This window comes from Danio aesculapii, chromosome 9 (assembly GCF_903798145.1).
Source record: "Danio aesculapii chromosome 9, fDanAes4.1, whole genome shotgun sequence".
Taxonomy (NCBI): domain Eukaryota; kingdom Metazoa; phylum Chordata; class Actinopteri; order Cypriniformes; family Danionidae; genus Danio; species Danio aesculapii.
This window is the reverse complement of record NC_079443.1, coordinates 8,505,142-8,531,717: the sequence shown is the minus strand read 5'-3', so window position 1 is coordinate 8,531,717 and position 26,576 is coordinate 8,505,142. Positions and strand designations below refer to the sequence as shown.

General features: G+C 35.7%; 1 protein-coding gene across 1 annotated transcript; it reads left to right on the top strand.

Annotated features, from left to right (window-relative positions):
* On the top strand, positions 1 to 23,738 carry LOC130234957 (uncharacterized protein KIAA2012 homolog). The gene is made up of 9 exons (XM_056465308.1): positions 1 to 62; positions 3,788 to 4,001; positions 10,264 to 10,444; positions 11,621 to 11,744; positions 12,533 to 12,981; positions 16,171 to 16,376; positions 16,469 to 16,641; positions 20,966 to 21,185; positions 23,155 to 23,738. Exons 1-9 carry the CDS (start codon positions 26 to 28, stop codon positions 23,330 to 23,332), a joined length of 1,782 nt encoding a protein of 593 aa, XP_056321283.1. The 5' UTR covers positions 1 to 25; the 3' UTR covers positions 23,333 to 23,738.
* Positions 23,739 to 26,576: the final 2,838 nt, after the last annotated feature.

The window sequence follows — 26,576 nt, the reverse complement described above, 5'->3', positions numbered from 1 at the left end:
TTTACCAGAGGAGAGATTAGAGGAAATGAGCAGCTCCACAACTCAACAGCTCAACAAAACCGGTAACCTGAGTAACAGCTCAGCTTAGATCTGCTATCCAAGCTTTATTTTTCCAATGCATGCAGAAACATCCCCCAAAGTATGACACTTCTCCTGCACCTTTCACTGACTTCTTAAAGGGTCATGAAACCCCCGAACACATTTTTGAAGATTTTAAGATACTGGATACACATTGCTGAAAACAGTTATGTGTTTCGTAAATTTAATTAGGTGAAAATCGATCAATCATTTATTTTTACGTAATTTTGTTCTTTCGGTGGGCAGCATGGTGGTTAACACTGTCGCCTCACAGCAACAAGATTGCTGGGTCTGGTCCAGTGGGTTTCTTCCGGGTGCTCCGGTTTCCCTCAAAGTCCAAAGACATGCGGTATAGGTGAATTGGATGAACTAAATTAGTGTGTGGATGTGAGAGTGCATGGGTGTTTCCCATACAGTCAATGCGTAAAACATATGGTGGAATAGTTGGCAGTTCATTCCGCTGTGGCGACCCCTGATAATAAGGGACTAAGCCGAAGGAAAATGAATGAATGACTGTTCTTTCGGTTTGAAGTTGCAACAACATCATAAAATGGAAGTTCATTTCAGAGCAGTGATTGGCTGTCAGGACTGAAGAGTACAAAAGGACGTCGACAGATTCTGAACACTTCTCCACATTTATTCATAAGATAGAATTGATTCAATTCAAATCCCCATGCATTATTATGAATCAGACATTAATACTTATTATTATCACCAAATCACAGCATCACCAAAAGGCGCTTGTCCACTGCATGATATGATGTAGTGCGGCTTAGTACGGCTCACTTTTGGTGGCTTTTCCACAGAATTTGTGACCTAGTACCTGGTACGTTTTTTAGTACCACCTCATACCATTACTGAACCATGACCTATACAGACTACTAGATATTCAATACAAAAGATTCACATGACTAAACCATTTTTATGCCCCAAATTTTTTCAGAAAGTAAGAGCAGTAGAGGCAGAAAACATATAGCAATTATCCCACACAATTTAAGTGATACCAAACTGAGTGGAAATGCAAACTGAGCGGAGCAGAACAAGCTAAATCAAGCTGGTCCATGCCGAACCTTACCACACCATACAGTGAAAAAGTGGCTATAGTCTATATTCTTTGGTATCACTTATGACTCCTCTACCTTCTCTCACTGTAAACATATAGAGACATAGGTTGAATGTGTGACTTTGGCATCAGTCTTTCCCCAGGTTAACCCCAAAAGATTAAACTTGCTTTTCTTACTAAAGAGAAATTTGGACCCGTTCTCTGTCCACAACATGCTCTTCATTAAAGGTTAGTTTAGTTCAGTTCAAATTCTGCTTTTCCCAGCATAGGCTCATTCTGAAAATGTAGCCCTATATACATTTCTGGAGATCGCTAATTATGTAGCCAGAGAAACGTATGGCTGCATTTCGTCTTTAAAATTAACGCTATGAGGCAGTATGATGCTGTTCCTTTTCGCGATTACCAGAGGACCACTTACCTCTATATGGACGGCTTTTCCGCTGTTTGTCCAGTGGCTCGCTGTGTACGTCGGAGGATTTGAGACACAGATTGGAGTTGACCGTGACGACGGGGTATGATTCCGGCAAAAAAGGGTTCCAGAATGCAGGTAAGACAAAAACAAAAGAAAAACATAAAACAAACAAGTAAATAAAAGGATGAGAATGTGGTAAAGTCTGAAAACGTGGTAAAATCCAACTGCCGGGTGGGCTTTTCTGTTTCTAGATTGCATTTTAAAACACTGTCGGATGAGTTTAGGGAAGTGGGTGGCCGCTGGACAATCGGTGCTTTTTAAAACACTATTGGTTGGGTTAGGGAAGGGGGAGGGTGGGTCAGTCGATCGGTCTGTCAGTCAGTCAGTGGACAGCAGCGACCTCTTGTGGATTTCTGCGAGAAGTGCGGGTGCGAATGGCACTTTTTTTAGCATTTTGAGATCTCAAAAAGCAGCCTCTGGTGGATTCGTGAAAACAAAAACTGCAAAAAACGTAGTTGGCGCTGTCCATAAATGTATATAGAAGTATGTAATCAAAATGAGCCTGGGTTTGTTTTTCCCGTATTGTGCCAAACTGTTCTATTAAACAATCAGGTACGGTTCTAGCTGTGTTTCCAGCATGATTTCAAGCTGTTCTTGATCCAGAATTCTAGGCATGATTAGACAACTGTGCTGAAATAGTAGAACGTGTGTGCACATGATGTAGCCACTCTATTGCCTGGCAGCCAGTTTCTCCATAGTTGGCTAGGTGGAAGAGCGTTACATATACTTTTAGTTATTCAACAAAATTATTATCAGAAAAAGAGCCCCAAAACCGAAAAATCTAATCCTCGTCCATGTCGCTGTTTCTTACACCTGCGTTTACTTTCCAGAGAGATTTGTTTTATCAGTACCACAGTGGAATATGCAACCCAGTCTCATTTTGATTACGTACCCCTATATACATTTCTGGAGAGAGCAAAATACTTCCCATGAGCTACGCTTTTTTGCAGTTTTTGTTTTCACGAATCCACCAGAGGCCGCTGTGTACTTTTTTTGAGATCTCAAATTTATCTCGCGAGTGCCATTCGCACTTGCTGTTCTTGCATTAATCCACCAGAGGTCGCTGTCGACTGATTGTCTGCTGACCGAATGACTGACTGTCTGACCAATTAACTGACCTACCCTCCCCCTTCCCTAAACCCAACCAATCGTGTTTTCAAAAGCATCGATTAACCCACCCACCACCTTCTCTAAACCCAACCGACAGTTTTCAAAAGCAATCCAGACAAAGAAAAGCCCTCATAGCCAAATTTTACCACATTCTCACCCAGCTATTTACTTGTTTATTCACTTTTTTGGCTTTTGTTTTTGTGTTACCTGCTTTCTGGAACTGTTCTTCACCGGACTCGAACCCTGTTGTCGAGGTCAACTCCGCTCTGTGTCTCAAGTCCGCCGACATACATGTCCAGCTACTGGACAATCTGGTAAAAGCTGGAAAGCCGTCCATACAGAGGTAAGTGTCAGTTTATAAGTGCGAAAAGGAACGGTGTCATACCGCCTCGTAGCAATCATATTAAAGATGAAATGCAGCCATACGTAGCTCTGACTACATAATCCACCATCTCCAGAAATGTATATAGGGCTACGTTTTCAGAATAAGCCTTTGTTGGGAATATAAAACCCTATCCTGGCCCAGATCAGCACGGAATGGAACAGTTAAGCTAAGAGAACTGTTCTGCATGATAATGGAAAAGTGGCTACTAAACCGACACTTAGATCCCACTGAGATTTGCCACATTATAAAGACCTTTTGACATTTGTCTTTTAAAGACAACCTTTATGGGGCACTTAATGAGCTAATGACATTGTAAATATACAGTGTTCTAGAAACAGAATGGCTTGCAAAATCAGTGAAAACTGGAAAGTTTAGCTGCTAGTTGCAGAATTTATCAAAAAAGGAATTTCCCACCAGGGACCAGATTAACACCAATAACTGTGAGGAACCTGAAAGTGTTTTCTAATAATCTCATATACATTTTTAACACTGTGCTTCAGAATACATGTTATTGATGAAATATGCTTAAACTCTTTTTTTGTTGTTGTTTTTTTTGCTCTTGTTAACTTTGAATAGTACTAAGCATTGAGCTTAAATGTAAGAAACTGTAGGCTGTTCTGTCATTTTGATCTCCACTACACAACATCAATCAGCACAAATAGTTGTGATTCTCCCACAGGAGAGGAGGTCACCGGGGTGCAAAGAAACCGGAGGGTAAAAACAACAACTTTACAGCCGGAAACTGGGGTGACACAAAGGTCAAGGAAGTCCAAAGGTGCAACGTCTGCTATCAGCCCAAAATCAACACATTTCACTGCCAGAGCACATTCACCGGAGTCTCCATCTCCTGAAGGACAAACTAAAATCCAGACAGGATTACCAGGGGCTGCAGAGTGAGTCTCAGTCATATGTCATGTTGTGCTCCTGTGTTTGTGTTTATGAAGTCTGTACTGATGTGCAGTGTGATTGACACGCTTGTGTATTTGAATTCCAACTGCCAAATAACAAAACATTCCCCGAATATGTTCCCAGTGTGCACATGTAACCCCTCTGTCTAAATAAATGATGCATGAGGGATTGTGTTATATGGCAAATGTTTGTATTATTGTGATAAAACCTAGTCAAAAGTGAAATGGTATCAAATGATGTGTTGTTGTAGTGTTATCGTTGAAATGCTCGTGATTTTTATTAATAGTTAATAATAATAATAATAATAATAGTTAATAATTAATAATAATGCCCTGGCTGTGTCAGTTGGCATTTCTGTTTGAAGTTTGCATGTTCTCCCCCTCTTCGTGTGTGTTTTTTAAGTCCAAAGAGATGCGCTATAGGTGAATTGGATAAGCTAAATTGTCCGTAGTGTATGTGTGTGAATGAGAGTGTATGGGTGTTTCCCAGTAATGGGTTGCATCTGCTGCATAAAACATTTGCTGGATAAGTTGGCGGTTCATTCCGCTGTGGCGACCCCAGATTAATAACGGGACTAAGTCATAAAGAAAATGAACGAATGAATGAATAAAGTTTATATTTTTAGATTTTCTGTTTTCAGTTTAATCTTTATTGATTTGCATATGAGTTCATTTGTCATTTATTTTATTTATTGTCATTTAAACTAAATTTTTTAAAAAATGCCTGCATTCATTTTTTTATTAATTTTCCTTATGCTTAGTCTCTATTTCAGAGGTCGCCACAGCGAAGTTTTACACAGCGGATGCCTTTTCAGTCACAACCCAGTACTGGGAAACACCCATACACACTCATTCACACACATATTTATACACTATGGCTAATTTAGTTTAATTCACTTATAGCGCATGTCTTTGGACTGTGGGGGAAACCGGAGCACCCGGAGGAAACCCACACGAACATGGGAAGAACATGCAAACTCCACAAAGAAATGCCAACTGGACCAGCCGGGACCAGCAACCTTCTTGCTGTGAGGAGACAGTGCTAACCACTAAGCCACCATGCCACCTTGCCAAGATTCATTTGATTTATTTTTATTTATATGTCATTAACAATTTAGTTTATCAAGTTAAAAACAAGTTATTATTTTAGTACTGAGAAACTACTAAACATGTTTTTTAGCTTTGTTTTAGTTCTGTTAAGAACAATTGCTTTACTAATATAATTTAATATTTTATACATGTGTATATTTTACGTGTTTAAAACAACGTTTATTTTAATATAATGTTTATTTTATTTTAAATAACAAAAACGGTTTTAGTTTTATGAATTTAGAAGTAATTAAACAAAGAAAAAAAAAAAAAAAATATATATATATATATATATATATATATATATATATATATATATATATATATATATATATATATATATATTAAGTTAAAGTCAGAATTATTAGCCATGCTTTGAATTTTTTTCTTTTTTAAGTATTTCCCAAATTAGGTTTTTCCCAAATTAACACATCAAGGAAATTTTCACAGTATGTCTGATAATATTTTTTCTTCTGGAGAAAGTCTTATTTTTTTTGTTTTAAAACCATTTTAAGGTCAAAATTATTAGCCTCTTTAAGCTATATATTTTTTTTGATAGTCTACAGAACAAACCATCATTAAACAATAATTGCCTAATTACCCTAACCTGCCTAGTTAACCTAATTAACCCAGTTAAGCCTTTTAATGTCACTTTAAGCTGTATAGAAGTGTCTGAAAAATATCTAGTCAAATATTATTTACTGTCATCATGACACAGATAAAATAAATCAGTTATTAGAAATGAGTTATTAAAACTATTATGTTTAGAAATGTGTTGAAAAAATCTGCTCTCCGTTAAACAGAAATTGGGGAAAAAAATAAACATGTATAAATAATTTTACTTTTTGTTAATCTGGCAAATTGCTCACCAGGATTTATTATTCATAATAACAGTTTAAAAGAGATGATTAGAGGGTTTTTAATAATAAATACAGCCTAGTGCTCTCTGTAATTTCTGGACAATCAATCCCCCAAACGTCCTTTTAATTTCCCTGAGCTCCTCCCTCTCGCTTTCCGCCGCTTCATCACTTCTTACCTCCTTAATCATCATCCTGCTTGCGTTCCTGTTGTGTTTTGGTGTACACAAAACAGGCTGCGACTTCAGGTCAGAGGTCAGCCAGAGGTCACTCAGCCTGGCTCCAAGGTTTTTGGGACTCATTAATATCCTGTCTAATCACTGTTTGCATTCCTCTGTCGTCACTCCATCCGTCCTGGTCTCCGGCGCTCTTTGATTGTGGCTCGGGTTTCAGGCTGAAACTCTTCTCAGGCTCTGCGAGCAGAAAGAAAGCAGAGAATGGAGATTAGAGTATCGCTTCACATCTGAGCTCTTATCGCTCCGTCTGGCCTATATCTTTACCTCTGACACTCTCCTCCACTTCATTCCCATTAAAGACGTCATGACATGGATTTTTGTTACAGTTATTTTAATCTTCCTTAAAGGGATAGTTCATCCTAAAGTGAAAATTCTATCATCATTTACTTGTTTAAAACCTATTTGAACAAAAAAGATGATATTTTGAAGAAACTGAAGATCGACTTCCATAGTATTTGTTTTTCCTATACTTCCTATTGATTTTAAGGTATGAGTCCCTTTAAACTTGTCAGTTAATGTCCACTATTTTGATTAGTTGACGTCACTGCATGGTAAACAGTCTAAAGGCCCTGATATACGTCTGCTGAATTTCTTTTAAATGCTGTGATGGTGTGCTGATTTCAAACACTCAAAAATGTGCACCCAGGGCCAGCTCTGTACATCCGGGGGCTCTAAGCAGAATCATTTTGGTGCCCTGCCTTGCTGTAAGTAGTGCAGTACTGCCATTGCAAACCAGCAACTGTATACAATCGAACTTTTAATCCGATTTCCCACTATGATTTTGTTGCTTATTAAATACAATCAATGAAACAGAAAAGTAAAGGTTAAAGATTTGCCATATTTCTTCTTAATAACTGTAAATCCTACTTTGCTTTCTTCTAGAGTGTTTAAAGCATTATATTAATTTACAGTAGCAAACAGATTAAAGATTCTACAGCAAAAATAAGTATTTATTTTTTAGTATATAAATTCGATCAACACAAACTTTTGGCTAATAATTCACTGACGTTACATTGCAGTGTTTTTTTGTATAGGTATAGGTATTATATATATATATATATATGTGTGTGTGTGTGTGTGTGTGTGTGTGTGTGTGTGTGTGTGTGTAAAGTTAACAGCATATAAAATGCAAAGAATGATAAATAAATAAATAAATAAATAAATAAATAAATTACAAAACCAAAAAATGTAATTGAAAATAAATTTTAAACATAAGAAAAAGGGAAGCAACATATACTGGGTTAAAGTTAATACCCAAACACAAACTTTACCACTTATTTCACTGATTAGTTTCTAATTGGAAAACTGTTTAGTAAACATCAGGCAAACAGCTTTCTCCAACTTATCGAACAGGGGTGCGTTTCCGAAAACCATCGTTAGCCAAGTAAGGTCGCAAGTTCCGTCGTTACAAACAAAGTTCTTTGATTTGGCGTTTGATCTGTCATTCCAATGAACATTCGCAAACTGCACTGCAAAATTGTATACTTGCAAGAATACCTCTAGAGCTGTAGTTAGCAGCACAGTTCCTGGCTGTGTTCTATTTCCCCCTATATTCACTTAGAATGTTCCAACATTTAAACTTGGAATGATAAAAACAAACATTAAAGTCATCTCTCTTAAGTGTAATTTGCTTCCAAAGAATTTTCACAGTTCAGTTTTAACAATCTTCAATTGCATTTCCTTCACAGTGCACTTTGAAAACATTGATATCATTTTGAACACAGCCGTGACTCATGACAAAAGCTATGGGTAGCCTATTATTTAAAAGTGAAATTTACATTACGTCTCCATATTTTGTGAATCAAATATATATATATTTATAAATTAATCAAAACATATAGACAGTTGAAGTCAGAATTATTAGCCCCCTTTGAATTTTAATTTCTTTTTTTAATATTTCCCACATTATGTTTAACAGAGCAAGGAAATTTTCACAGTGCGTCTGATAATATTTTTTCTTCTGGAGAAAGTCTTATTTGTTTTATTTCGGAATAAAAGCAGTTTTTAATTTAAAAAAAAAAAAAAAAAAAAAACCTTTTAAGGTCAAAATTATTAGACCCTTTTTCCGACTGTCTACAGAACAAGCCATCGTTATACAATAACTTGCTTAATTACCCTAACTTGCCTAATTAACGTAGTTAAGCCTTTAAATGTCACTTTAGGCTATATAAAAGTTTCTTGAAAAATATCTAATCAAATATTATTTACTGTCATCATGGCAAAGATAAAGTAATTCAGTTATTAGAAATTAGTTATTAAAACTGTTATGATTAGAAATTAAACAGTTAAACAGAAATTGGGGGAAATAAACGGGGGATAATAATTTTGACTTGAAATATATATATATGATGGTTTTAAGGGCAGCATGGTGGTGCAGTGGGTAGCACAATCGCCTCACAGCAAGAAGGTCACTGGTTTGAGCCCCGGCTGGGTCAGTTGGTATTTCTGTGTGGAGTGTGCATGTTCTCCTCGTGTTGGCGTGGGTTTCCTCCGGGTGCTCCGGTTTCCCCCACAAGTCCTAAATCATGTGGTATAGGTAAATTGGGTAGGCTAAATTGTCCGTGGTGTGTGTGTGGATGTTTCCCAGTGATGAGTTGCAGCTGGAAGAGCATCTGCTGCGTAAAACATTTGTTGGATGAGTTGGTGGTTCATTCCGCTGTGGCATCCCCAGATTATTTAAGGGACTAAGCCGAAAAGAGAATGAATGATTGAATAATGCTTTTAATTTATAGTGGGTTATTTATTAAGTATCTGCACTGTATATGCCATGGGCCTGTTGTTTAGAACATTATTGCAGTGGTTTGAATGTGTTAAATTGTAAATGTAGACCTTTCAAAAAAATTAAATAAAAAAAATAAATAAATATCCTACTTAATAATAATAATAATGTAAATTAGACCTACAACAATTAACGATTTATATGATTTAGATACGATATTAGAATATGTGTTAGCTTAGTGCTTTTATATGGAATATTCTTAACAATATTTGTAAAGGAAATATATATACTGTAGGTCCTATATGTGCCATTTGCATATATTTCAATTAATATGGAAAGCGAGTGTATGTTTTTACCAAAGCTAATATTGGATTTTTTTTTAAATGTGTGTGCGTGAAAAACAATATAATTTGCACAAAAATTATGGGGGTTTTCTCTAAAGAAGTTGTTACTCCACCCCATTTAGAGCATCATTATGGGCGTTTTACGTTACTAATGTGGTTCAAACGAAGGACAGAGAAACTACGATTTTGGGAAACACTCATCACTACATCGTTCTTTTCCCAAACGATGCACTGTACTATGATAGTTCAACCGCGAGTTATGTTATTGTTTGGTAAACTCATGCCAGGACGAGAAGCATCCCATCTTTACATTATTTTTATTTGCCACAGACGGACACCAAATGGAAAACAATGTTTAGAATTTAACGCATGACATAGTGCACTTCTCATCAGAGATTTTGATTATTATGACATTATTAACTTACTTATTCAGCGCAGCTGCTGACAGATCCTACAGTCACTACTACATTTTCAAATGTACAAACCTTTGGCAGTCAAATGCTCTGAACAAAATATCTAATCCTCGAAAATGATATGTGACACCGTTAGACCATCCACTTGTTCCTGCATTCTGAGATGCTACTGAAATTAGCTGTTTAAACTAGACATGTCAAAGTAAAAGTTCTCTTTTTAATTTGTCCTTTGTGTCAACAGATTCAGCTGCGTACGAGAAACTGAACACACAACCGTATAGGGCATCCACTGTAGAGCAGCATCGATTATAATCACTTCTATTTACTTTTGAGCTACTTAATAAGAGTGGCCGGAGCCTGTGCTCTGCAGACAGTGTTTACATAACACTGTGATGTCACACACCACCTCACTTGCAAACGAAACATTTTCACGGCCTGATTAAATTATTGCTTTATTTATAACAATAAAGACAATAAAAGTATTTAAACTTGCAGGATGTTTTAAATAAACAAAGACCTCTAATATTTAAAAAGATGATTTCTCATTTCATGACCCCTTTTAATGTCCTCCGTTGTTATTTTTTGACAGAAAGGGACAATCAAAAAATTTAGGTGATAGAAAAGATGCAGAAGACAAGCTGCTGGAGAAAGTGAAGAAAAACAAAAAGCCTAACAAGCAAACAGGCAAATCAAAGGGGAAAAGTGTTCTAATTCAGGAAGATGCTGAGATCCAGAGTGTCCCCGATGTTCCCTCTTCTACCTCAAAGAAAGTGAGATACATATTAAGTCCATATGCTATTTATGAAAAAATGATTTACTGTTTAACCTCTTGAACTTTTGCTCCAACTATTAACAAAAACTGAAGAGGCTTGACTTTGTTTTTGCCATTTTCAGTGTTTTTCTGTTTTGTTATATCCATTTCCTGAATCTCAACAAGTGTTTTCCTGACTGAATTGTACTAAAACTGTAAAATATCAATGGGAATATACTTTGCACATGAGTTAATTATGTATTTTTACATCATCGTAAATTATGTATTTTAAATTTTTAGCAAATGGTCTGAATGTTAAATATAGAATACATTTACATCCTTTTTTTATTTACCACTTTATTTATTTTCTCATATTTAGCATGCCTTGTATTCAGTGTTGCCAACTTAGCAATTTTGTTGCTAGATTTAGCAACTTTTCATACTACCCTAGCAACGTTTTTTCAAAAAGCACCTAGCAACAAATTTAGCCATTTTTAACATTCATTTGGATACTAGGAGCAGTGGCTGCAGGCTTGACTGAGTAGAGTAAATAGCTAGCTCTATTTTTATGTTTTTCATAACTGTTAATTTACTGATATTTGTTAACATGTATAATTGTTGGTAATTTAGGTAGCAATAAATTTCAATAGTGCTATAATTGTTGTCACTTTCACAAATGTGTTAATTTCACAAGTTAAAAAGAGTAAGTAGACAAGCAGTGATTGTTTAAAAGAATGTAACTGTAAGAATGTTTATTATCAGTGTTATATTTTTTAAAAAAGTGTTTGTATTACCTCTACAAATAGTCTACTATATTTTTCTAAAAATTTAAATGGACATATTTCACATAATGTTTTTGCTAAGATGGCCAGTCAATTTGAGGAAACATGAATTATTTTGTATACTACATAAAGATGTAGTTTTGACTTGAGATTACGCAATGACATCATCACACAAAGTAATATGTTAGTAAAAACCTATTTATTGGGCCTCTGGATGTAATGTTTTAATAAAATATAATACACCGCGTCTCAGAGAGTAGAGACATGACTGGTTCACGCTTGTCAGATACTACGTGATGACGTTACTGATATGCAAATTAGTGTGTGACGTCACCTGGCAACATTTAGCTACTTTTCATTGGAAATAGTTGGCAACACTGATGCATTTGTAATATTATGCTCTCGATCTACAGAAGAAAAAGAAAACAGAAAAAGAGAAAAAAGAAGAGATTGAAGAAAAGGTGAACCCTATAAAAGCCCAGAACTCCATATTTAAAGCTAAAAAGAAGAAAAAGGGTCAGCCGGCATTTGTTGTAGGTGAGTTTGTGTTAGCTGATCCTTCAAAGAAAATCTTTCATTCTATTAACATTTTATACTGTACAGCATCACTTTTTAAATTGCGCCTACCAAAAGTATTGCCTCTTCAGGACACAATGGTTTTGAAGGCCTGAAATTGCTGAGACAGTGTTTAATTTAGCATTTTTACACACATTTTGTAAACATTGTGTAATAATACTTCACCGTTTTTTTTTGTTTTTTTTTTTACAATAATTATTATAATTGCTTTGGTGAGCAGAATTTACCAAGAAGATACTTACTGTAGGTCACAATTTATTTTGGTGGTGTTTGTTACATCGCATCTACATGCCAACTAATTCTCATTAGATTATAAGTAAGACTGTTGGGTTTGGTGAAGGGTTAGATTTATTATAACATTAGATTATAAGTAGACTGTTAGGTAGGGTTTAGGGTTGGGGTCAGGGTTAGTGTAAGTTGGCATGTATTATTACATTACATTGTAGTCAGTTAAATGTCTGTTGAAGGAGCAGAATTAACAAATATTAAGCAGACAGTTTACTAATACTCAAATGGACCATCAAAGTAAAGTGTTACCTATACTTATTTTAAAAATGTTTCAAAACATGGAAAGCCCAAACTTTAAAGTGATTATGCTCCTCTTTGATTGTTCATTATATGGAAAGTGATTCAAATGAGTCACTTGTTAGATTCCATTTCATTTATGATGCTCCCTTAGAAGAAGCAGGCCAATCATTCGAACCAAACCATGCACAGAAGAAAATGCAATTTCACTGCATCTGTTTTAGGTAAACCTCAACCGCAGCAAGCTGAATGGATGACAAATCCAGAAGATGAGCCAGAGACACAGATGAGCCATGAGAAAGCGGTGTCGCCTTGCAATACAGAGGACACCCAACTAGAAAACACACAAGACCACAGCTATATTGACTCTGGAGATGACGTGGATGCTTATACAGACTCCGAGAGCTCATATACACATGCAGACTCTTTCAGATCGGTTTACAGCACTAGGAGATCGCAGGGCTCACTCATTACAGCACATTCGGATGTCAGCCTTCACAGACCCTCACAGACGTCCATCAGGAGCAGCTTAATGGGAACAGCAGCTCCCTGCGGCCCAGCACAACTTTCTCTTATCCACCTGCCTCCTCAGTCAGCAGGCTCAGCAATCCTTCCTGCCTTAGATTACAACAAATCTGAGCCAGACCCCACTAAATCTGATGCAGGCCACAGTGTGAGTATTTCTGATTCAACAGCTAATATATTAAGCTAATCACACAAGCGTATACTGTATACACCTGCCCAGAAATTAAGTGTACATCTGGGTTGTAACGTATGTTCCAGATTGACGTAAAAATGCTTTGAGATTTATTAGATTTCAAATATTAAGTCAATATTTTGTGGGGTTATTATTTCTTCCACCTGCACAGAAATCAACAGTGCAACTGGTTGTAACGTATGTTGCCAGATTGAGGTAAAAAACGCTTCCAGATTTATTATATTTAAAATATTTCGTCAATATTTCATGGGGTTATTATTTCTGCCACTTGCACAGAAATCAAAAGTGCAACTGGGTTGTAACGCATGTTGCCAGATTAAGGAAAATGCTTTGAAATATATTATATTTCCAATATTTAGTCAATATTTTGTCGCCTTGTAATACAGAGGACATCCAAATAGAAAACACACAAGACCACAGCAATATTGACTCTGGAGATGACGTGGATGCTTATACAGACTCCGAGAGCTCATATACACATGCAGACTCTTTCAGATCGGTTTACAGCACTAGGAGTGCTGTAACTGGGTTGTTACGTATGTTGCCAGATTGAGGAAAAAAATGCTTCCAGATTTATTATATTTAAAATATTTCGTCAATATTTTGTGGGGTTATTATTTCTGCCACTTGCACAGAAATCAAAAATGCAACTGGGTTGTAACGCATGTTGCCAGATTAAGGTAAAATGCTTTGAAATATATTATATTTCCAATATTTAGTCAATATTTTGTCGCCTTGCAATACAGAGGACACCCAACTGGAAAACACAAAAGACCACAGCTATATTGACTCTGGAGATGACGTGGATGCTTATACAAAAGTACAACTGGGTTGTAACGTATGTTGCTAGATTGAGGTAAAAAATGCTTTGAAATGTATTATGTTTCTAATATTTCGTGGGGTTATTATTTCTTCTACCTGCGCAGAAATCAACAGTGCAACTGGGTTGTAAGATTAGTTGCCAGATTGAGGTAAAAATGCTTCCAGATTTATTATATTTCAATTATTTCACCAATATTTTGTGGGGTTATTATTTTTGCCACTTGCACAGAAATCAAAAGTGCAACTGGGTTGTAACGTACATTGCCAGATTGAAGTAAAAATGCTTCGAGATTTTTTATTTTGCAAACATTTTCCTCAATATTTAGTTTGGTTATTATTTCTGCCACCTGCACATAAATGAATAGTGCAACCTGGCTGTATGTTGCAAGATTATATTTTGAGTATTTCATCAAATGTGTGAGGCGATGGACTTCATATAAGATCTGGCAACTTGAGATCTGGCAAACATGGAGAAAAAGTGACTTTTCGTAACTAGATTTGGCCATACAAATCACAGGAGTTTCCCGAAATAATAAAATGGGAGGGTGGTGGGAGATGGGTGTGAAATACAGGAGACTCTCAGAAAAAACAGTGTCGGCAGGCATGATATACACACACTTTCAATAAATCTGCCAATGAATTTTTCAGTAACTATATCCAGTTGCAACGTTAGACCAGTAGATGGCAACAAATGCCTGTCTTTGCAAATCATTCAAGTCGAAAAACTATTTTTACATCATTACGTCAGGGTTCCAGACTGCGACAAAGGCTATTTTTACATGACAACAATGTAGCCAAAACGGAAAAGAGTAAAAAGATTTTGATCTCTTACTTTTTCTACATAACGAAAAAACAAAACACAACAACAGTAAAATATGTATTCAGAAGACAAGTGATATATATATATATATATATATATATATATATATATATATATATATATATATATATATATATATATTTCCAGTGATATATGGTTTTTCATGCCTATAGATTAGGATTTAATTGCAATATAGTGAAGTAAATTTGGATGGCGTTGTCGCCTCACAGCAAGAAGGTCACTGGTTCGAGCCTTGGCTGGGTCAGTTGGCATTTCTGTGTGGAGTTTGCATGTTCTCCCCGTGTTCGTGGGGGTTTCCGCCAGGTGGTCCGGTTTCTCCCACAAGTCCAAAGACATGCGCTATAGGTGAATTGGGTAAGCTAAATTTTCTGTAGTGAATGTGTGTAAATGAAAGTGTATGGGTGTTTCCCAGTGATTGCAGTTTCCCAGATTACACAGTGAGCTTCCGCAGCGTAAAACATATGCTGGATAAGTTGGCGGTTCATTCCACTGTGGCCACCCCTGATTAATAAAAGGACTAAGCCGAAGAGAAAATGAATGAATGAATGAATGAACTTAGCATCCTATATCGGCACGGTGACAGTTAAGGGGTTTAAAAAATGATATGAAAGAATGCAGATTGATGGCTTCAACAGAGGCATATAAGAACCTTATATCGACAAAATTCATGGGACTTTCATCTCTGAAACCTAAATGTTGCCCTCATAAATTAATTTAATGTCTTATTAAATAATTGCGTAAGCAGTATCAGATTTCCAGCAGCACAGGGCATCTCAGGTCTACTAAGCGCAATCCTTTGTATGCAAAATTGTGGTCCCACTTTATATTAAGTGGCCATAACTAGTAGGTACTGACATCCAAAAATAAGTACAATGTACTTATTGTGTTCATATTTGTATTGCACACTTATGGTGCCATTGCTGTGGGATTCGAGTCAGGTGAGAACAGATTTGGTTGTTTGGGTAGATGAAAGAGTGGTTAAGTTGTAAGGGATAACAGATGGGTATACAGAGCATTTGTAACTCGTAATTACATGCAGATTTTTTTTAAATATACGTACAATTTAAAAACATGTATATACATAATAAGTGCAATGTACAAAATAATTATATATTTAAATGTATGTACATCTAAATTAAGGCCAATTAATGTAAAGCGCCACTAATTTTGCTTCAGTATTAAACAGTGATCATAAAACAGTCACAGGTGGCTTAAAGTAAGTTACTACTGGCTTATTCCCTGCCTAGTGTTAAAATAATAACTGTTTATTAGAACTTATAAAATATGATCTAATTTTACATCCGTAATCCTACCCGATACCTAATCCCAACTAACTTTTAACAATTAGAGTTTACTGAGCTAAAAGTCTTACTTAAAGGTTTGTTAATAGCATAAATTGTACATTAAAATAGTGTGACCCAATGACTTGTCATGTTACAGTTATATTCATAACCATACATGCTAAAATATGTAACCATTAGATTAAAAGCAGTGAGGCTCCAACTGACCCAGCAGACAAAAAAGCTGCAGCGCTGACAGAAAGGGCAGAGCGCCGTCGTCTGGAGGTGGAGAAGAAAAGGCGAGAGAAAGAGGAGGAGAAGAAGAGACAGCTAGAAAAAGAGGCGACAGAAGAGAGGATGAGGCTTGAACTGGAAGAAGAACAGAGGAAGAGATCTGAGGATACAAGGTATAATGTGGCGTTGCTTTTTGGAAACAAATACTGTAACGAAACGCTGTCCTGCAGACACTGGCAAGAAACTATCGCCATCGTATTTACAGGTTACAGAGGATTAGAGAAGAAGAAGAGAGACAAAGAAGACTTGCAGAGGAGATGGAGAGACAGAAGAGAGAGCAGGCAGAGAAGGAGAGGGAGAGAAGACGACAGGAGGAGAAGAGGAGGCTGCTGGAACGACTTCAGAGAGAAAGACAAGAAGAGGAGAAACGGCAGGCTGGTAAATAATTGTGTGCACACATGGTTTCTGATTGGTCAGAGCCTTAAAACTGTCATCCGATGCATTGTGGTAGTTATTTTTATTTTATTTATTATTTTAACTGGATGATGTAGCTAAGGTGATTGTGTTTTTGTTTGTTTCATGGTAAACTAAAGAACAAAAATATATGGTGTAATGCACAAATGCTGCAAATAAAAGAGCACAGCTTCAAACGCATTTGCTTACAAAATTATTGAAAAGCAGCTAACTAAGCAGCAACTTTATGAGAGTGGATTGTACAAAAAATGAGACTTTAAAGTAAAAAGAAGCCCGGGTTTAGAATAAAAAATGAGTTTAGAATGAATAAAAAAACAAGCAATATTTAAACGATTAAATAGAATTTAAAAATGCAAGGTGCAAGGCAAAGTAAAAATAATAATTGTAAAAACTTTTCTGTTTTAAAAACATTTTGTGATGCTGGCACTGTAAAAGAGATCCCAAATGGCTCGTTTTCACTGACTGGTACGGTTCGGATCGGTACGGGTCACCTTTGTCAAGCTTGCGTTTCCACTACCAAGGGTACCCTTTTGGTGGGCGTGGTGTATGACAGAAAGTTTCAGTCGACGTCATTCTCGCTCGAGGAAATCTCTACAATAAAGCTGTAGAGATCGCTCACATATCATATGAGAAGCACTTCTCACAAAACAGATGCTTTACACACATCAATACTTGTGTAGAAATGTTCATTACTAACTTTTCTATGAACATGAGTTGATTATAACTGCAGATCAAAGACAGTGCGAAACAGCCTACTGTAACGTCTGTAATTATATTAAATAACTAAATAAATGAACATATATAAACACATACAGCCCCTTACAGTCTCCGATATGTTACCAACTACAGAACACACACAGCAGACATTTCGTCCATATTTAGGTTAAAAAACACAAAATATAGCCCACAGTCAGTGTAAATCTCTCATCTGTGTCTGTAATCTTCATGTAGCCTCTGTTAGACAGTTATTCCGTCATTCCCAGTTCATATTAGTCCAAAAGGTGAAGATAATAAGTTAGTTATACATGGCATTTTGTTCATGTTTGCTGAAAAATAATGTGCGCCTTTTTTTCCGGCTTCTCCTTTGTTTTTTTGCGCTTCTCTCTCGCGTTTGTCAGTGTCTACAGGATCGGGTTTCAAAAGCACGTCAATAATCAAGCGCAGGTTATTATCGTGAGCTCAAGAAGTTTGTTATTTCAGATATAGATGCGCGGCGAATGCAAGCAAGAAAGCAAAACCGCTCGCGCTTCAGACTGCCTCGTAAAAACTACGCGGTACAGGGTAAATCTGCTCTACTCCATGGCTTTGTGGCTGTTTATCAAGACGACGACAAGGTTTGTTTGAGCCCAGATCGACCATGGCTCGTTATTATATGTATTTATAATTCCGCTTTAATCTCTCGGCTGTGTGTGTATTTCAAACATGGCGGGTTTTTTGTTTTCATTCTGGCTGGTTGCGTAAGCGAATGACGTATCTCAGTAAACCAATAGCTTTCAGCTGCGCGTGTGGCTCCGCCTTTTGGTACCCTTTCTCATGTTTGGTACCCTTTCGAAAGGGTGCCGAAAAAGTGGTACTGTACGGTTCAGTTTGTTACATCTTTTTACAGTGGAAACAGCCATAAAAGCGTACCAAACCAAACCGTACCGTACCGTACCACTCAGTGAAAACGGGCCATAAAATTTACACAGAGAAATCTGCAGCTGTGGTTGCCAGAACTTTACCATAAAACATAAGACAAAATGTCTACGTTTTACGGTAAACTACTGTATTTCATTCATTTATAGTATTATACACCATTGTTTGTTGCACAAACAAAAACCCAGCCATAAGCAAATGGTGCTGAGAAAGGCATATGATGAAGCAAAGAACTTTTCCCAGGAGCAGAGAAACGTTGTTAACACAGCTAAACATCATTCATAACACACATAAAATTAAAATTATGAAATAAACATTATTTATCAGCATTAGATGTTAGGGTTGCGCCGATAGACGATGCCATCCTCCATCGCCGTTGGCCGATAGACACCACGATGCTGAGATTGTCGACGCCATTATAACGACACAGATCATTTTGTCTATTCATTCCAGAGTCCTGTGGAAAAAGTGATTGACAGGTGGTAATTATGTGTAACTTATCTTTATTTATGATTGGTTATGGGTAAAACAAAGACCATGCTGGTCAAGTAGTTAAAATGGTAGGCTACGAATAATTAATTTGTTATGAATTAATTAATTATTCATAAATAATTAATTCACCGCCGCCTATGACGACGATGCCATCGTCCATCACAATGTTTCAAAACAGACATCGTACAATGCCAAATTGATCGACAGCGCCCAACACCCTATTAGATGTAACATAAAACTTTAATGTACATCACTAATAAGGAAAAAACCCATAGTAAATGTCAACAAAAAGGCTTAAAAGTGAAGTGTCATGCAGGGCATTATGGGAAAGTAAATTTTCGATTATTAACCGGATATATTAAGGAAACAAACCAGAAAAATGTCATCATTTACTCAACCTTTACTTGTTCCAAACCGGTTTGTCTTTTTTCTTCACACAAAAGATGTTTTGAAGAAAGCTGAAACCTGTAACTATTGACTACCTTAGTATGTGTTTTTCCTTCTGTGGAAGTCAATAGTAGCAGGTAATTGATGCTAAATACTGCTGAAGTCAGAATTATTAGCCCCCTGTTTATTATTTTCCCTAATTTCTGTTTAACAGAGAGAAGATCTTTTCAACACATTTCTAAACATAATAGTTTTAATAACTCCTCTCTAATAACTGATTTATTTTATCTTTGCCATGATGACAGTAAATAATATTTGACTAGATATTTTTCTAGACACTTCTATACAGCTTAAAGTGACATTTAAAGGCTTAACTAGGTTAATTAGGTTAACTAGGCAGGTTAGGGTAATTAGGCAAGTTATTGTATAACAGTGGATTGTTCTGTAGACAGTCTGGAAAAAAAATAGCTTAAAGGGGCTAATAATTTTGACCTTAAAATGGTTGATAAAAAATTAAAAACTGCTTTTATTCTAGCCGAAGTAAAACAAATAAGACTTTCCTCCTGAGGAAAAAAATATTATCAGATGTACGGTGAAAATTGCCTTGCTTTGTTAAACATCATTTGGGAAATATTTAAAAAAGAAAAAAAAAATCAAAGGAGGGCTAATAATTCTGACTTCAACTGTATGTATTGCTAATGAATCAAAGAAACATTGACTTTCATCGCTTCTTGCCTACTTTAAAATTTGGCTTGGGTCAGTAATAGTACACCATCTTTTTTTAGGACTACACCACTGAAACAAACATTAAGCTTATAGATTTTAACTGTAGCCTTTTTACTGTTTGTTTACTATTGAAGTTATGGTCATTTTTACCTGCCTTCACAGATGACTCTGTGCCCTGACAGGCTAATTACAACATTTGGCTAGCTTTTTGAAGAAAAATATATAAAAGAAAAGACTTGAATTTTTTTGTAAACCGTGTAAACGTACCCTATAAAGCTAACAACTCAAGGCTATAATGTGAGTTAGCACTGTGTTAGCACTTATGTTTAATATTCTATGCATCTAATTATGCACTGAGTATCTTAGCACTATGTTAGCACTTAACTGATCACACTTAGCATGTAGCTATTTACTACTAGCATGAGCAGCATATTGGAAGCCCTGTCTATCAAATAGCCTGTTACAGCATATTGGAAGTCCTGTCTATCAAAAGACCCAAATCATGTGTATAATTGTTTAGTGCAAACCATAAATACACAGACATCTGAATTAACAATCAATATTGAATCGATTTAATCTATTATTTTTTAGCTACAATCCACATATTTTTCAACATATTAGCTGCACGTTTTTCCTCCCATTATGTTTGCAGTTCAAGTTTTTCAGCTTGTTTTACTGTCTTCATAAGTTAACATCTGGCTTAATACGGAATGTCTGAAACATTTGTGGCCATGGTCTGGATTTCAGCTTTCATAAGAGTGATACTGACCACAGTACTAAGGCCTTGTCACATAAATGACACGCTCGATACAGACTTGTGGTCTTGTGTCCTTCACTTGCACATCCACAAAGTCCACACGAGTCCCTTTGATAACTTTAAGATGCAAGATGATGCTCACGAGGGCTTTATAACCCCTTTACGTCCTTCATTCCAAGCCCACAGACTACAACCAACAGTCTGGCTTTGGTGGAGAGCCACACAGATCATAATGCATTAAAGTTTACGAGCGAGTGAACAAACGAATAAAGCACTGTCCTTGTTTTTTAGTTGAACTGGAACGCCAGCGTCTGGAGGAGGAAGCTCGGAGGGAGGAGGAGTGCAGGAAGCTGTCAGAGATGGAGGAGACGGAGAGGATGGAGTACCTGCGCAGACAGCAGGAGGAGGAGGAGGAGAAGATGAGAGCTGCTGAGGAGAGGAGGAGGAGGGAGGAGGAAGCAGCGGCCAGCGCAGAACTTGAAGCCAGACTGCAGGCTCAGCTGTTTGCCAGGTGTGTCACTGCTTCAATGCTGCATCAATGAGAGCTCCATCATTATGAATGAATCTTTTTTCTGACTGGATACAGATTGTCGGGAAAATCAGTTTTTTTTTTTTTTTTTGCCTGTTTATTTTTTTTTTATTCCGTTTTGTTTTCATGAAATGTAAACATTTTCTGACTTCCATTTTTCTGTTTTACTTTTTGGACCTATATTTAATAGTCAAAATTTATTTTAGTAGTCAAAAAGCATATCCAATTAACTAAAGTCATAAAGCCAGCCTGATCTCACGAGGAAACTTAACTATTTTACATTTTGTCAATTTAATGGCTAATTCATATGAATTCCTACGAGTTTAGTTGTATGAAAATGCACAAATTTTAAAAGGAGGCGTGGCACCCAACCCCACCCCTAAACCCAACCACCATTGGGGGATGAGCAAATCGTACTAAATTGTATGAATGAGATCATACAAATTCATATGAATTAGCCACTAAATCAAAAAGTCACGAATTGTCGTGAGATAGCATTGCATAAAACAGATACACTCTCAGAAATAAAGGTACAAGAGCTGTCACTGGGGTGGTATCTTTTCGAAAGATACATATTTGTATCTAAAGGGTATATATAAGTATCTCAAAGGTATATATTAGTACCAAAAATTTGTAAGAAGTACTCTTTTGTACTTCTTAGGTACTAATATGTACCGTTGGGGTATTATTAAGGACCCTTTGAGTACAAATATGTACCTTTCAAAAAGGTACCACCCCAGTGACAACTCTTGTACCTTTATTTCTGAGAGTGTACAATAAGAGCTCCGTCATTATGAAGGGTCTTTTTTCTGATTGGATACAGATTGTCTGGAAATTTTTTCTTTTCAAAAGTTCAGTTTTGTTTTCATGAAATGTAAACATTTTCTGACTTCCGTTTTTCTGTTTTACATTTTTTTGGAACTCTATTTTAATAGTCGAAATTAATTTTAGTAGTCAATAAATAATGTTAAAAAGCATATACAATTTAATAACACTATTTAGACATCAACAAACTTTTTAATAAAAATGAAAATTTGGCTTTTCTAAAAACACAAAAAGTGCAGAACAAGCAGTTCTCTTTAATATTTTAATATGTAGTAATTTGATGGGATGTACTGCACTAGTATTGGTTTATTAATCCAAATTTTGCCAAATCAATAATATTCCACGGTATATACGCTGTATAAAAATCTGTCAAAAAACAAGAAATGCTCTGGCAGAAGTTTCAGTAAAACTTAATTTCATTTTCTTGATTAAAGACTTTAAAAACACAATGCTGGGTTCCACACAATCGATTTGTGTTGGGACAACATGATGGAATTAAGTTAACTTATTAGAAATCAAATTTTTAAAAGCACGTATGTGTAAACTGCAGGTTTTACATGTGTAACTGAAAAATGTATGAGAAATTTTCAGACACATTGTCTTTTGTATGGTTTGTTTGTTTGTTTTGTTTTCAGTGCAGCTACATTAATTCTGTTTTTCTGACTGGATTTAATGACTGTATTTTCTGGATCACTGAAATGATGAGATTATTAGCTCTATTAGCATGATCAGTGGTTGCATTAGTTAAAATTCTCAGTATCCCTAACTCCATTTACTACTAACTTATTACCTGCCTGTTAATAAGATATTACCTGTCTTAATTTTAGTAGTTACAAAGTATGATCTTATTTTACATGCCTAGTCCTACCCAACACCTAAACCCAACTGCTACTTTACTACATATTAATAAGCAGCAAGTTTATTGAGCTAAAAGTCTTAGTTAATGTTTTGTTAATAGCATGAACTGTACAATAATATAAAGTGTGACCAAAATCTCCTTAGATAAGCAATTTGCACTGTTTTAAACAAAAGAAGATGGTCCAATAATATTGTTTTTGTTTGTTGGTTGGTTTGATGAATCTGCAGGATGTTTTTGTGAACTGTAGTGTATTTCTGTGTATGACAGGCAGAGGGCAGCACTGGAGCAGCACTTAAAGTTTCACAGGGGTCTTTTTGCGGAGGCTGAAGGACTGGAGCAGACACAGGACATCTCTCGGCCCTGGGTTTTTTCCTATTTCGCCCTGCTGAAGCTGCTTGGCTTGGCTGAGCCCACATCAGAGGACACACTCAAAGACATGCTGTGATTCTTTCACATAGATTTGCACAGTACAATTAAAGCTTTGAGACCAGTTACACACAGAAATGATTACAATACAAAAACTGGCGTGATGCTGATTTCTAAAAGAAGTTCATTAATTTTCCTTCAGCGTAGTTCCTTATTTATCAGTTGCTACAGCGGAATGAACCGCCAACTATTCCTGCATATGTTTTTCGCAGCGGAAGCCCTTCCAGCCACAACCCAGTACTGGTTAACACCTATACACTCTTGCGTTCACATACACACTCATATATATGGCCATTTTAATTTACCCAATGGAGCACATGGAGGAAACTCACGCGAACACGGAGAGAACATGCAAACTTAACACAGAAATGCCAACTGGCCCCAGCCGGGACTCCAACCAGCAGACTTCTTATTGTGGGGCGACACTGTGCCGCCCTAAAAAAAAAATACAAAAATAAATATATATATATATAAATAAATAAATATATATATATATATATATATATATATATATATATATATATATATATATATATATATATATATATATATATATATATATAAAACCTTATTCTTTCATGAGTTATTTACAAGCCCCCTTCCATATACTAATGTGCCACAAACAGGATGTTAATATCACCAACCATTCCCATTTTATTAAGGTGTATTCATATAAATGGCCCACCCTATATATATATATATATATATATATATATATATATATATATATATATATATATATATATATATACTGTATATATATATATTCAAAATGTGCTTAATCTCTTTTTTCTTCTTCAAAAAAGCAGATTGTGTTCACAAATGTGGCAAGTTCACAAAAGTTAAAAGTTTAAGTCTACATTTTTTCAAGCAAATTGATCATTCAAAACAACTGAAATACAACAGAAGTTGATGATTTGAAGCACTATCAGCGTCAAATAAATTGAATAGGGTCTAATGTTGTGTGGGGACGTTTACACATTCAGTTTTGTGCACATTCCTCAAATAAAAGAGCTTTCTGTTGTGGTCTCACATGGAACACTGGGTTTTTTAACTCAACAGATCAGCACTTTGTAATTGCGCAGACTCAAACTGCATCATGTTTTTATTTTTTGAAATAGAAAATATTCATAAAAATGTTTGCTGCACATGAATGCACCCAGCCAAATTATGTATTGCTTTCTTTTGTTAGTAACTCTCCTGATGTTTTTGTTGCTGCTCTTATGTTGCACATGCTCTCTATGGATAATAAAGCATGTAATAAAAAAGAAAAGGTGTAGTTCACCCAAAAATAAAGATGTAGGTGACTATTTTTCATCAGTAGAATGTTTAAAAAGATTTATGTAATGATTATACAGGAAGCTAGAACTCCAGACTGTCGAGAAAATAAGCAGGACTGTTTGTCAAAGCTTGAATTTAATACAGACCAATCATTGAATAGAATTAGACATCAATGTATCATCAAAAGAGCCAGAGGAGATATATATTTATTTTTTTATTTTTTATTTTTTTCAGTCGCCACTGACATCACCAAGGACCACCGTTGTGTTTTTAAGAATCTTATCTTGTTCACCTGGAGAAAAAAAGTCACATATTTGTAAGAGTGAATATTTTAACAGCTTTTTTTATGAATAGTATTCCTTTGACATCTACATGATTGTTTGAGCAAGGTCGGTATCAGCATTTGTTGTTAACTACAATCATCTGACACTACAAATGAACAGTAAAAATACCTTTTAAAAACATCATTTGCTAAAGGCGTCTTAGTCTTGAGTCTTCGTTGCATTTACCGTTTTGACCAGCAGATGTCATTGTGTGTTTGTTGTTTGATAGAGCGCTTTGAAACAATAAATCAATCAATCAATTGATTTGTAGTTTTGTATAAGTCTTCACTACCTCCCAGGAGAGATGAAATCCTAATCATTTGTGTATTTTGCTCTAAGAGTGTTTTATCTTACCTTCTAACTGGCCTTTGCTGTACATCCGAGAACCTGGAGGTAAAAGCTGCTGTTCCCAGTGGGTAAATCTGAACCGGAACGGCTTTATAGTGCTGTCTTTATGTCCTTCGCCCAGTTATAATGATTACATTTAATTTGATCATTTAAAGATTAATTGGCTTTTGTTTCGTATTCTTTTGAGGAAAGCAAACAAACGAAACGGCACAAAGAACGTTTGCATTAACTGCAGTGATAAACTGTAAATTTCAGTATAAAAGACATCTTCTTCTTGAGATTTTATTTTATAAAAGACCTAAATAGTTTTTTCATAGTTGGGGCTTTTTTAAAATAGAATTGGTGGCTATTTTAAACCTTGACCAAGGTGACACATGTTGGTAATAATATTAAAATAAGCTTTATTGTATTTAAATAAGAGTATAAATTTGCTTGCTTGAGCAGCACAGCCAAATACGTTCAGACACCTTCTTGTAGATAAACAAACCCATATAGTGATAAGACATATATCTGACGCAAGCTCACGAGTGTTCATTAGACCTCATTAGTGCAACGGACAGGTAATTTTCTATTTTTTGATCTATTTATTTATTTTTTACAATAACCGGTAAACTGTTGTGAGCTTGAGAATCAATTGTATATGCTTTTGTTGAACCTATTGTCTGCATTAATTCAATTAATTTAAAACAATTATGTTTACAGGGATAGTTCACCAAAAAAGAAAATTTACTCAGCCTCAAGTGGTTATAGACCTTTATGAATATACACTTAGATGCATAGTAGGGGAAAAAAAACTAATTCTATGAAAGTCAATGATAACAGGTATCCAGTTTTTTTTTCCATACATCATCCTTTGTGTTCAAAAGAAGAAAAACTGACATGTTCGGTACTTGTGAAGGGTGAGTAAATGGTGACATTTTCCATTTTTTAGGTGAAATATCCCTCTGATTGGTAAGTTTGTGCAGTAAAAAACTGATGTAGTACAAACATTCCACCAATCAGTGTCATTGTGAGTAAAGACCATTATAAAAAAAACATTAGCTTCATCCATTCATGAATGATAGGATTTGCCTCCCTATAGTCGCAAAATACTTAAATATTTGTATACACATTCATATTTTGCAATCAACTTCAAATAAACGGTTTCTATAAATACAAGCATCCGTTGTTTCTGATTCAGTCGTGTCGTTTGCAGTGCTTCATGGATTGTAGTCCTTAAGCAAAGCTAATAAGTACAGTTTTCTTTTTTGTCTGATTTGTATATACTTCATACAAAATCAAAGTTTGTAATGTGATTTTAGTCATAGCTGT